This window comes from Nematolebias whitei, chromosome 1 (assembly GCF_014905685.2).
Source record: "Nematolebias whitei isolate Nwh7 chromosome 1, NemWhi1, whole genome shotgun sequence".
Taxonomy (NCBI): Eukaryota; Metazoa; Chordata; class Actinopteri; order Cyprinodontiformes; family Rivulidae; genus Nematolebias; species Nematolebias whitei.
Window position 1 is genome coordinate 17,228,802 of NC_056498.1, and position 13,012 is coordinate 17,241,813.

Here is a 13,012-nt window from a genome sequence, read left to right on the forward strand (position 1 = left end):
ACTCACTCACTCACTCACTCACTCACTCACTCACTCACTCACTCACTAACTAACTAACTAACTAACTAACTAACTAACTAACTAACTAACTAACCAGAACTCTTTCAAATGTACCACTGGTGATATCCATGTAAAGAACTAGACCAATAGTTTCTACCAAATATACATTTTATATTTAGGTTTAAATGTGATTTTTGTTAGCTGCTAATAGAAGACATCTACACTGGGTGATAAAAATTGAACTGGTCATAAGGAGACTTTAAAGTTTACATTCATCCATCCAACTTCTGAACCTGCTTGCTACTGTTCATGGTCATGAGGATCTAATATCTACGTCCAGTGGTCTTTAGGGTCAGGTGGGGTACGCTGTGGTTGAGATACCAGACCATCACAGGGCCACATAGAGACAAGCAAGACAGATAGCCATTCTTAATCTCACCTAGGGACAATTTAGAGTTTGAAGAAAGAAGAAAAACAAGAAAGATAAATGAAGATAAACTGACCTGATGGCAGTGCACATGTCCAGCCCCATCTGAACACAGTTCTCAGCATGGGTAGAAATGGGATATGGCAGACCAGATACACAATAGTAGCAGTCACCCAGGATCTTAATGCGAAGACAGCCGTTCTTCTACACGAAGAAAGAAATGAGGAGAAAGTCTGAATGGTGTATTTATGGAATAAAAGCTGTTCTTTGTGAAGAGATGAACGGTTTCATGTATAGATGTTGATGCTTTACCTTTGCAATGTCATCAAATTTGCCAAAAAGCTTGTTGAGAACAGAAACCAGTTCCTCTGGAGAACAGGTACTGGCCAGCTTTGTGAAGCCCACGATGTCTGCGTACAGGATGCTACACAAACCCAAACAAATATTAAACATGTTCATCTAACAACACACTGCAGTCTTACAAAACCAAACCAACAAATCAGAATCAGAATCAGTTTATTATCGCCATGTCAATGAACGAGGTTCACAAACTAGGAATTTGCTTCGACATAAGGTGCGAATAGTAGTAAAGTAAAATAAAGTAAAAATAAAGTAAAAATTAAGTAAAAATGAGAACATTACATAAGACATAAGCCTGTGTACACCCACAAATAAAGTAAAATTAAAACCATAACATAACCATATGTACACCCATACAATAGAAAACAATAAAAAAGCTTCGAAAACAGTACAGATGGAGTATTCAGTTATAGTACAGATGTAATGTGACCAAAGCAGACATTATGAGGTAGCATTATGAGTGTTCAGGAGTCCAACAGCAGAGGGGAAGAAACTGTTCTTATGGCGGCAATAAACGGATTTGTCCTAAATTGTGAGTTCAACAGACCAGATTATGTTGAGAAATCTATCTAATATTAAAAAGTATTAGCCCCCTTGAATGTTTTATGCAGGTGACACGGTAGCTCAGTTGGTGGAGCTGTTGCCTTTCAGCAAGAAGGTTGCCAGATGGAATCCCAGCCAGGGACCTTTCTGGGTGGACAGTTTCTTTTTTCTTGTTGAGAGACGTTTCGCCCTCCATCCAAAGGACTTCATCAGTCTGAGGAGTCACAAACAAACTGTTTCCCCCACTAAGCAGTACACTCCTACAGTGGACCAACCAGTTTGCTGGTGATAAGATGGGCTCTGGGGGCCATCCTCTCCCCCGTCGACTCCTCCCAGGCAACACAGCCAAAGTGGTTCAAGACATCAAAGTTCATGCGCAATAATCCAGGTAAAGAAATCCAACAATGTTCAGTCAGGTCATCTGGACAGTCAATGGATGGAGGACGAAACGTCTCAACAAAAAAGAAACTGTCCAGATGACCTGACTGAACATCGTTGGATTTCTTTACCTGGATTATTGAGCGTGAACTTTGATTTCTGGGTGGAGTTTGCAAGTTCTCTCCGTGCAAGTGTGGGTTTTCTCCGGGTACTCCAGTTTCCTCCCACAGACCAAAAACATGCATGTTAGGCTGATTGGTAACTCTAAATTGTGTCTAGGTGTGAGTGAGAGAGTGAATGGTTGTTTGTCTCGTTTGTCTCTTTGTATCCCTGTGATGGACTGGAGACCAGTCCAGGGTGTAATGTGTCTCTCGCACAGTGACTGCTGGATATGGGCACCAGTGACCCCCGTGACCCAAAAAGGAAGAAGCGGGTAAAGATGATGAAAGGATGTTTTATGCTTTTATTGTTGTCATAAATCAACCAAGGTCAATGTAAAATTATTTTACAACAACCACAGCTGTTTTTGGTCATGCATTCATTTGACAGTTTATCTTTACAAGCTTTCCAGGGCCGACTGCCAAGAAGCATCTGCACAGCATGATGCTGCCACTACCATGCTTCACAATGAGGATGGAGAGTTTATGGTGATATGCAATATTTGCTTTAGACCAGAACAAGACATCTTGTCTGAGGAACTAAAAGTTCCACTTTGGTCTCAGCAAACCACAGAACTTTCTTCCACTTGACCAAGTGAGTCTTCCGCATGCTGTTTGGCAAACTCAAGTCAAGAGTTAATCTGAGTTTTCTTCAACAGAGCCTTTTCCATAAAGCTGGTGAACAACATGGGAAAAAGTTGTATGAACAGCCTCTTCCACCTCACTTGCTCAAACTTGCAACTTCTGCAGAGGGATCACACGACTTGATGAGCTCTCTCACTATTCTACTTCCTGCATGATGCACTCAGTTTGTGAGGACACTTTTCTTGGTAGATTAATACATGTCCTACATTCCTTCCAATTCTTGATGATGGATTTAACAGTACTCCTGGGGACGTTTGAGCCTTTGAAATCTGCTTGTATACAGCCCTTGATTTGTACTTTTCTACAATCTTTTCTCTGAAATGCCTCGTTTTTTTTGTCTTTATGGTGTAAACCAGTGATATGGATTAACCACTTTCACTGGACCTCTGTTGAATTAGGACAGTCACTTAAAAAAGATAAATATTTATGCAATCACTTATTTTACATTATAAATTTATTTAATTGGTATTATGTTGTAGGAATTTGTTTTCATTTTTTTCCTTGAAGAGGATTTTTGTCAAAAAGGCCTCTGTTTAATTATCATAACAATTTTATCATCATAATAAAAGTGCAACACATCCAAGGGGTAAATAATTTTTATAGGCATTGTACATGTTTCTTGACAATCATTAAGCCACTCAAATATTTTTACAAGTGGGGTGTTTAAAAATAGTTTTGTAGTATATAAGTAAGAGATGAATTGTTACACTTGATTCATGTATAAGGCCTTTTGTTAGTTTAGATTATTACAAACATAAGTCCCAATTTATTACTGAGCTTTACAGAGGAGACTTGATGCATGTTTGAGGTTCCGACAGAAGCTGCATTTGCACGTTTTTAAATTTCTTTTGAAATGTTCTGGTTGTTTTGAGCCTTAAGCCCCACGTCAAATTCCAGGTACTATGGCTTTAGTTAACAGGCTGTAATGGACCGTGACATCGCTGTAATAGTTCCTAAACAGAACATTTGTACAAAACTGGAAAAAGCATAAACAGAGAAACAGCTCTTTGATGACAAACTAACATTGTTTGTATCTCTCATCCTGCACGTGTGCGACGAGTACCTGACATTTTTGTGATTCTCCACAATAAAGCTGTGAAAGTTGGTTAGGGTGGTTTTGTTGTCCACTTGTCCTTCAGATTTAGAAAGCTTCTTTATCACCTCGTCTTTCAGCTTTTCGGCGATGTAGCGAGGCAACACCGACAGAAGAAGCCCCTCCTGTTGCCAAGAAAACACGCAGAATGGGGAGTCAGTGTGTGTGAGGAGTAGGTAGGTGACTGAGCAGCGTGGTCACTGGATTTCTCTTACAAAAATAAATAAAGAAAAAAACCCAGCCGGCCATCAAAGGTCTCCTTGAAGCAATGCCGTGTTTGCTCAATGGATCATGTTTCATCTCTTTGTTTGCTCGCAATGAATAGTGTCCATTTGGGTTTGCCTTTTCTATTGCTGCCGAGCTTCAAACAAGTGAATGATTAATCTATTGGCCTAATAGCAAGAAAAGTACACAGGCATCGAGCTGTGGCTATCAGTGTAAGGAGCCATTTATTGAAGCGATTACACATAATGATTTTAAATTCAGAGGAAATTAAACAAGCTGAGACCTGGAGAGGACGGTTTCTAAACATCTGTTACAAATTAATTTTCTGCCCGGAAAAAAAAAAAAAGTTCTTATTTTTCAGCAAGTGTAATAAATAAAGTTCTATTTAAAAATATGAAATCGGTGACAAAGTTTCTAAAATGGTTGATAATAATTATGTAGGAGTGCCTTAGGGTTCTATGCTTGGATCCTAATGTAACATATTTTGATACATGATGTGTTTGTATTGTCCACATGACTGACTCGTGTGCATTGTCCCTTTTTAAAAAGACCTGGCAAAAAGTGCAACAGTAAATCTAAAATGATGCAACATATAATAATGACAACAAATGTATAAAATCAAGTACCTTGTGCATTTTGTAAAACATTTAAAAACTTGGAGATTTAACCTGCTGATAGTTTTTGACTTCCTTCTGCAAGCGTATGGCGCTGAACTCTTGCCTCTTCTGATTGGACTTCCTGAGATCTCTCTTGGCCATCCACATGTGAAACAACCCGATGCAGTTCACACAAATGAACAGTACGGCATTCGCCACCAGCTGGGAATGAAAAAGAGGTAAAGATCAGAGGAGGTGATTTACACATTCTTAAAGGGGTACTTGTACTTTATGACAAATGTTACCTAAACTACACAAAGCCCTTAAAGATGAAAAGGAACAGTTTGAACTTTGTAGGTGTACAAATCATCTTCTAGATCTAGTTCTTCATTGTAGTTGTATTCATTTTTTGGAAGGACACTTCTAGTTTAGGATAAAAGCTGCACTAAGTGTTGCATGTCTAAAGGGATAGTCCAGTCATGTTTGAAATGTTCTGTCAGATAGTTATCAATATAGTATATATATATATATATAGTATCTAATATATATAGTATATATCCAGTAGGGTATATATTATATATATATTATATATTAATATAGTATCTTATCAGCTGTGATATCAGACATTGAGAACAGAGTGTGGTGAAAGAGGTCTTTGTCCAGGCTATGCTAATGGCTACCTAAATGAGGACCTGTTTTTTTTTTTTTTTATTACAAAGCTCTCAACAACCTAGGTCCATCTTATATTACAGATCTTATTGTTCCAGATTTTCCTAATAGAGCACTTCGCTCTCAGACTGCAGGTTTACTTGCGGTTCCTAGAGTTTCCAAAAACAAAATGGGAGGAAGCTCTTTCAGTTATCAGGCTCCTCTCTTGTGAAACCAACTTCCAGTTTCTGTCTGTGAGGCTGACAGTTTTAAGACTGGACTTAAGACTTTCTTTCTGATAAATCCTATAGTTAGGGTTGGCTTGGGTTTCCTGAGCTATCTCTTAGTTATGCTGCTGTAAGTTTAGACTACTGTGGGACAAACTGACCACATTTCTTCACTATGCTACTGTCTTTACTTATTCTATCTGTTTTATATTTGTATTTTTTTCTATCTTAACGTTTTTGTCTTTCTTCTAATAGGAGGTACACCTGCACCTTCCTGTCCTCTCAAATCCAGCCGGTCGAAGCAGATGGTCGCTCGTCCTGAGCCTGGATCAGCTGGAGGTTTCTTCCTGTTAAAATGGAGTTTTTCCTTTCCACTGTTGCCTTTGTGCTTGCTCAGGATAGGAGACTGTGACGAAGTGAAGATTCATCAAGTCTGCTGGCTTCCTTACATAGACAACTTTACTAATTGGCTTTTCTATGTATGTGAATGTTTTTGTACAGTGCCTTGAGACAACTTTGTTGTGATTTGGTGCTACATAAATAAACTGAATTGAACTGGACTGTTTTTTAGCCTTATAAAATGTCCTTTACTCAAAAAAGTGAAAGAAAGCTACATTCGCTAATAATAAACTCCTTTGCTTTTGCATGACACAGTTTGTTTAGTTTGTCACTGTTTTCTCAACTGAATGTTTGTGTTACTTCACCAACATACATGTGCTCTGAGTACTGATGGACTGTGTAGTCCCAGTGGCTTTGAGGCTGCTGAATGCATCAGTCCACTTGATCAGCACAGTTCAGTCCAAACGTTTACTCAACTCCCAGCAGACTGATATAACCAGCAGCCTCTGAACCATTAGCATATCCAGCCTAGCTATGCTCAGCGTATGCACACACACTGACCTTTTATTTTGCAGTGCATTGTGGTCTAGATAGATTCATGCCTACTTCCAGTTTATTAACATCTAATCTAATTTAATTAGTTGCTTGTGTATATTCCTTACGATCACTGACTATGGCCTCCTTATTCAACAAAAATTATTGGACATTGTTCTTATGTCTGATGTTTCATCTTTGTGTTCACTTTAATCAGCAGATGGAGTGGATCTACAATAAGTCTCAACAGAGTTGATATCTTCCCATGTTTCAGCTGTTCTGCAGTCTGGCACCTGGCAACATTGCATGATGAGGACATTTTTGCTGTCACAATATAAAAAACACAATTAAAACTAATTTATAAATATGCCTGAATATAAAAGTAAATAAAAAAGCAAGTGCAAAGGACCAAAACACTAGAGCTGAACACCACCCTTGAATACCGGAAGTAGCTATGAATATATTTGGGGCGTGGTAGCCGATTTTAGACATGTGCATTAGTAACTGTAAATAAGGCAATTTATATACTAGGACTACTGATAATCAGAGTCAGAGTCAGAGTTTCTTTATTGTCATTCGCACCTCATGTGGTACATGTGGTGGAGCAAAATTATGTACACGGGCTCCCAGTTACATCCAACAATAAAATGTCTAAGAAAAACAGTAATAACATCTAAGATATGAACTAAGAAAAACATCAACTAAATATACACTAAGCACTCATAACATAAAACATTGAACATCAGCACAAACATGAACATGAGTCTGTGAGCAGATGTGCACGCATGAACACATCAACATTGAAACAGATCAGCAGCAACATGAAACAGATCAGCAGCAACATGATATGGTTTTTCACAGTGATTATTCTAGTTAGAGATTCATGAGTCTAACAGCCTCAGGGTAGAAGCTGTTCCTCAGTCTAGTGGTTCTACACTTAATGCTCCTTAACCTCCTTCCTGAGGGAAGTGGGGCAAAAAGTGTGTGTGCTGGGTGAGTGGGGTCCTTCATGATGCAGGTGGCCCTCTTCCTGCATCTGGAGGTGTAGATGTCTGTGATGGTGGGGAGGCTGATTCCGACAGATTTCTGTGCAGCCTTCACCACTCTCTGCAAAGCTTTTCTTTCAGCAGCTGTGCAGCCTCCATGCCACACATTGATGCTGGAGCACAGGATGCTCTCCACTGCACACCTGTAGAAGGAGGTGAGGACTGAGCTTCCCAGACCAGCTCGCCTCAGCCGTCTGAGGAAGTAGAGTCTCTGATGAGCTTTCTTGATCAGGCTGGTGGTGTTGTTGCTCCAGCTGAGGTTGTCATTCATGTGTACACCCAAGTACTTGTAGCTGGAGACCACTTCCACCGCAGATCCTCTTATGTTCAGGGGGGTGTAGATGTTTTTGTTCCTTCTGAAGTCCACAACCATCTCCTTTGTCTTCTTCACATTAATGTGAAGGTTATTCTCTTTGCACCAGCTCTCCAGGTGTTCCACCTCTTGCCTGTAGCTGGACTCATCATTGTTTGTGATGCATCCAACCACCGCTGTATCATCTGCAAACTTTACAATGTGACAGCCTGGATGGGTAGCTGCACAATCATACGTGAGCAGAGTAAACAGGAGGGGGCTCAACACACATCCCTGAGGAGAGCCAGTGCTGAGGGTTATGGTGGAGGAGGAGAGATTGTGGATCCTCACTAACTATGGTCTGTTTGTTAAAAAGTCTAGTACCCAGTTGCAAATGGAGGGGCTTAGTCCTAGTGTGGATAGTTTGTCCATCACGGTTTGGGGGATCATGGTGTTGAAGGCGGATGTGAAGTCCACAAAGAGCATACGGACGTAAGAGTTTTTCTGCTCCAGGTGGTTGAGCGCAGTGTGGACCATAGAGGAGATGGCATCCTCTGTTGATCGGTTCTCACGGTATGCGTACTGATGAGGGTCCTCCTTGATGTTGATGGTTGTTTTGATGCGAGTCATGACCAGTTTTTCAAAGCATTTAGCGACTATCGGGGTGAGGGCCACTGGCCGATAGTCATTCAGACCAGTCACTGTAGAGCTTTTTGGGACTGGGATGATGGTGGTAGTCTTCAGGCAGGTGGGAACTGTCTCCAGGGTAAGTGAGGTGTTAAAGATGTCTGCCAGCTCCTCACAGAGCTGATCAGCACATTCCTTCAACACTTTTCCGGGGATGTTGTCTGGGCCAGTTGCCTTGTGCGGATTAATCCTCCTGAAGGTACTCCTTACTTCTGCTGAGGTCACGCTGAGATGCTCTTCATCCGGTGGTGAGGTGAGTCTGGTGCTGGGTGGTCTGTTCGGGTCTTCAAAGCATGCATAGAACTTGTTGAGGGCATCAGGAAGAGATGGGTCTTTGGGGCATTGTTCACTCCTTCCTTTATAATCTGTTATGCACTTAATGCCCCTCCACATGCTCCGAGGTTCTTGTGAGATGAATTGACCCTTGATCCTCTTTGCATATGTGCCCTTGGCCCTCTTAATACCAGCAACCAGCTCTTTTCTTGTCCTTCTCCTCTGAGTTTCCAGACCTGAAGGCAGTTTTCCTGGCTTCCAGCAGGGTACGCACCTCTGCATTCAGCTAAGGTTTTCTGTTAATGCACTAACAATAATAATACTAATAATGCACTAACAATTAATAACTAATAGATACATGTCTTCAAACATTAACAGATTATCCCTTTAACTATCCCTTTGTATTGAGAAGACAGCACAGCCGGTAATCTCTGCAGCGATATGAAAATCAGACGACAGCGTGTCAGAAAACTTTCATTTGAATCTGTTTAAAATAGGACGGATTATGACGAAGAGAAAGCACATAAAGTTGTTTGCACATGAGCTGTTTTAGGACCCCTGTGTAAAACAGTAACAGATGTCACAGATCATTTACATGTTTTCCAGAGGAACTAAACCCTGCTGCTCACACACTACAAAATACTATTGTGTGCACGCCGACCTGAGCTTCAGGTCACATTTGAACCTGGATGCCGCACGCACAGCTCTCTAGATGGACAGATAATTTGCAAATTTCTGCCTCATTTACATCTAACGTTCAACAGCTTGCACACAACAAAAACCTTCAACGTGCATCTTTAATTTTTATGATAAAAATCTCTCGCAGAGATCAGATAAAATGCCAAACATGCACAATTGTACAGCTGTTGGAAATTGGTTGAAATCAGACAAGTTTTTACCTGCTCAGCCAGCTGCGGTGTGTCTGGCCTGGTGACGGGGACATACACACTGATGATGATGATGTGTGAGACACTGGTTCCTATCCCAACCATGAGGGCCCAGGCCAGAGAGAGAGGCAGCACGGTGTACACACTCAGAGACAGGAAGAGGAAAAACGCCACCTGACAAGACACAAAGGGATGAAGGAAGTTCAGCTGTTTAAAAGTGTGTTTCTGTGGAAAAGTTATGAATGATTAATATCTTACCTGTTGTAGATAGCTCTATAAAAGACCACACTTTGAAAAAATAAGAGTTGAAGCTCGACAAGATTGAGGAGCTAATGGCTAGTCTCATTTTAAATTTGTAAATCGATTGATGCCAGAACGCAGATAGTGGGCGGGCCGGCACGCTGGGGTTCCTCCCCCAGAAATTTTAGAATAAAGTAAATGTGATTTCCTGCATTTTGATGTATTTTAACGGGTTGGTAAACATCTACATTTACCTACATTTGTAAACACTCCACTTCTGGTAAGCATCCTGCCCCCCCACCCCTTACTTGACGGTTCTGAGCCGACTCTTCTCCGCTGAATTCACTGTCCTTGTTGTCGTGCGACTCCATATGTGAAACCTCCAAGTGCCTCCTCCGTTTGTTCATTGCTGCTGCCTGTGGGCTCCTGCCCACGTACGACTGCCTGGTTAGCTCAACACTCACCCCCACCACTCTTAGGGGTGGAGGTTTTTTTAAGGGTAGAAGTGTGTGTTATTTAAGTGGCTGTTGTGTTTAAAATGAGTGTTTATGTAATTATTTTCAGTTTACATATCTAATATAAGTTTAATTTGTTCAAGGCAGTCATATTTGTTCATAACTTTATTATTAGTAAGCCTGAGAATTAACGGATCCAAGCAAACTGTTACCGAAATGTACCCTATCAAAATAAAAGAGTTCCCGGATCCTATTTCGGATCAAGTTAAGTCTGAGCGAGAACCAGACCCAAATGAATTGTTGCTTCTTGACTTGCCGTTAGATCATCAGTCCTGCTGGACTTAAATTATGTTTTTCCAATTGCGATTGTTCAAAAAGCCATCTAAAGCAGGTAAGATATCTTTCATGTATTTACTCAGAACCCTTTAAAAATGACTTGCATATCTGTTTAAGTTTAGCGAGCTTCTAAAACCATAAATTGTATTCTGGTTTTGCTTTCTTCTCACTTGTTCCCATGCTGACACAGGCCCGCCAGTGAAGACGAAGACCATGGCCGTGGTGTAGAGCGAGCCCCAGACGAAGAGCGCCAGCGCTCCTCCACAGCGCCTCATGGTGGCCAGCCAGGGCAGACAGACGAGCAGGACAGCGCTCAGACAGAGGACCACACACACCACGGCCAGAGCACCGACATGAGTGGTCGTGTCCTGGAGAGTGAACTGCAAAACCAAAAATCAGGACTTTCAGTAAACTGTGTCAAAACAAACGAACAAACACAAAAACTCCAACTCATATTCAAGTTTAAACTCCAGCAGGGACGTCAGGGAACAAACAAGGGCTTAGTAAAAAGCTTTTATTTCTGATGCTGTGGTGTGAATTTGATCTCAAAGAGAGGAAGAGGAGCAGACACCGAACCACAGAGCATCTCAAAATGATATAAATTTGTAAACCCCCCTGACCTATTTTAACTCATCTGTTCACTTATATAAAATGTCACCTGTCTGTTCAGCACTACAGGGCTAAAATTAAAGAGCCTTTTTTTCATTATCATGAAAGCCAGATGTTCCTTCAAACAGGTGATGCAATGTTTTTAAACTGCTTCTGCTATCTGAACCAGAGTTGACATTTATTTAAATGTGACTGACATTACGACCACTTTTTACTACATGCAGTCATTTTTCATGGTTTTATTATAAGACAAGCTGTGAAGTCAACGTAATATATTGCTGCTAGCATTTCTACCTGTGTGACAGTGTTACCTGGCTGATGTAAAGATAGACGCCTAAAGTCTTTTTCTGCTCAAGTTATTTCCAGATATAAAACAATAGTTTAGCTAAACAGTGAAACAGACTATTCATTCAACCTTTATTTAGACAGGTTAATCCCATTCAGCTTCGAGGACTCTTTTACAAGAGACCTGATTTCAACAAAGAATGATGACAACAGTGTACAACAACGACGACAATAGACAATTATAAAAGAGGCATACATTTTTTTTTTACATATTAAAATAAGATGGCAAAAAAGTAGCAAAAACATCTAGATTATAAGGCGAATGTAGAAAACTAAAAACAGGAACATGTCAGCATTAGTCCCTGCCAGGAGTCCAACAGATTCTTAAAGCCACTTAGAGAGGTCATGGTCGAGAGCGTCAGATCTTTTTGTAAGATATTCCAGGAAACAGGAGCGGAGTAGGAGAAGGCCCTCTTGCCTAGTTCAGTCCTCATTGAGGGAACACTGCAGGTAATAATGTCCTGAGAGCGCACGCTGTAGCTGCACTCACACAGAGACATGTAGGAGGAGCTGTATGAAGGCAGCAGACCAAGAAGTGATTTAAAGATGAAAATGTACCAGTGAGAGAGTCTGCGTGAAGTTAATGATGTCCAGTTAACCAGTGAATACAGGGTGCAGTGGTGGGTACGATAATCACAGCCAGTTATGAATATTAGCGCACCATGATAGGGAGCATCCAACATCTGCAGGGTTCTTGTAGGTCCTACATGCACCTTTAGTTTGACTTTTCTCCTGTATTCCATTAGCATACTGAGGTAAGAGACTTGCGGTTTGGTGAATTTTATTTTTCTTCAGGTAAGAGAAAATACAGTGGTTTGTTTTGTTTGTTGTTTGGGCCTGAAGTTGGTAAGACTCCACAAAGCCAATAATTTCACTATTGTAAATAAAATCACTGTTCTATCATATAATCCTGACTTAGTGGCTCCTTGAGTGGTGCAGAAGGTGGAATCGCCCAAAATTAATAGCGTCCCAGCGGCTGTTATTGCGCTGGGATGTAACATCACACAAACACTCCATCCATCTGTTCCTGGCCCGGCCCTTCGCTCCAATTTTAGAACTCAGTGTGGCCCATGAGTCAGAAAGTTTGCCCACCCCTGTTGTAGGAGCGTTCATGTAAATAATGTCACCGTAGTCAACGGAGGGAAGGAAAGTCACAGTTACAAGGTGTTTTCTAGCATTCAGAGTTAGACAGGATCTGTTTCTGAAAAAGAAACCCAGTTTAACTTTCAGTTTCTTTACCAAGTTTTCCACATGGAGCTTAAAAGAGAGATGTGAGTCGACCAAGATACCCAAATATTTATAGGAATCAACAAACTCAATCGGGACACCATTTGAGGATAAAATCGGAGGAAGAACTGCTGGGACCGACTTTCTTGTTTGAAAAAAGGATCCCTTTGGTTTTATTGGCATTTAAGACAAGTTTCAGGTGGAACAAATCTGACTGGATGATGTCAATTGTGGATTGCAAAAGCTGGAAAACTTTATCAACTGTTTTAGCTCGACAATAAACAACAGTGTCATCAGCATAGAAATGTAAGGATGCATCAGGGATGCTCTAACCTACATTACCTATGTAGATTGTAAAGAGGGTAGGTCCTAAGACTGAGCCTTATGGTACACCATTGTTGACTGTTAAATAACTGGAGGAAGTACCATTATGTTGAACACT

At 40.9% G+C, this 13,012-nt stretch overlaps 1 protein-coding gene across 1 annotated transcript in view; it reads right to left on the reverse strand.

Annotated features, from left to right (window-relative positions):
* LOC119419294 (adenylate cyclase type 2) overlaps positions 1 to 13,012 on the reverse strand; it is a 66,860-nt gene that overhangs the window by 24,241 nt on the left and 29,607 nt on the right. Inside the window, exons 2-7 of the mRNA XM_037686605.1 lie at positions 10,560 to 10,769; positions 9,371 to 9,532; positions 4,498 to 4,647; positions 3,575 to 3,729; positions 740 to 851; positions 504 to 631 (exon numbers count right to left, since the gene is read on the reverse strand). Coding sequence (XP_037542533.1) covers positions 504 to 631; positions 740 to 851; positions 3,575 to 3,729; positions 4,498 to 4,647; positions 9,371 to 9,532; positions 10,560 to 10,769 — 917 coding nt within the window. The remainder of the gene's footprint in view (positions 1 to 503; positions 632 to 739; positions 852 to 3,574; positions 3,730 to 4,497; positions 4,648 to 9,370; positions 9,533 to 10,559; positions 10,770 to 13,012) is intronic.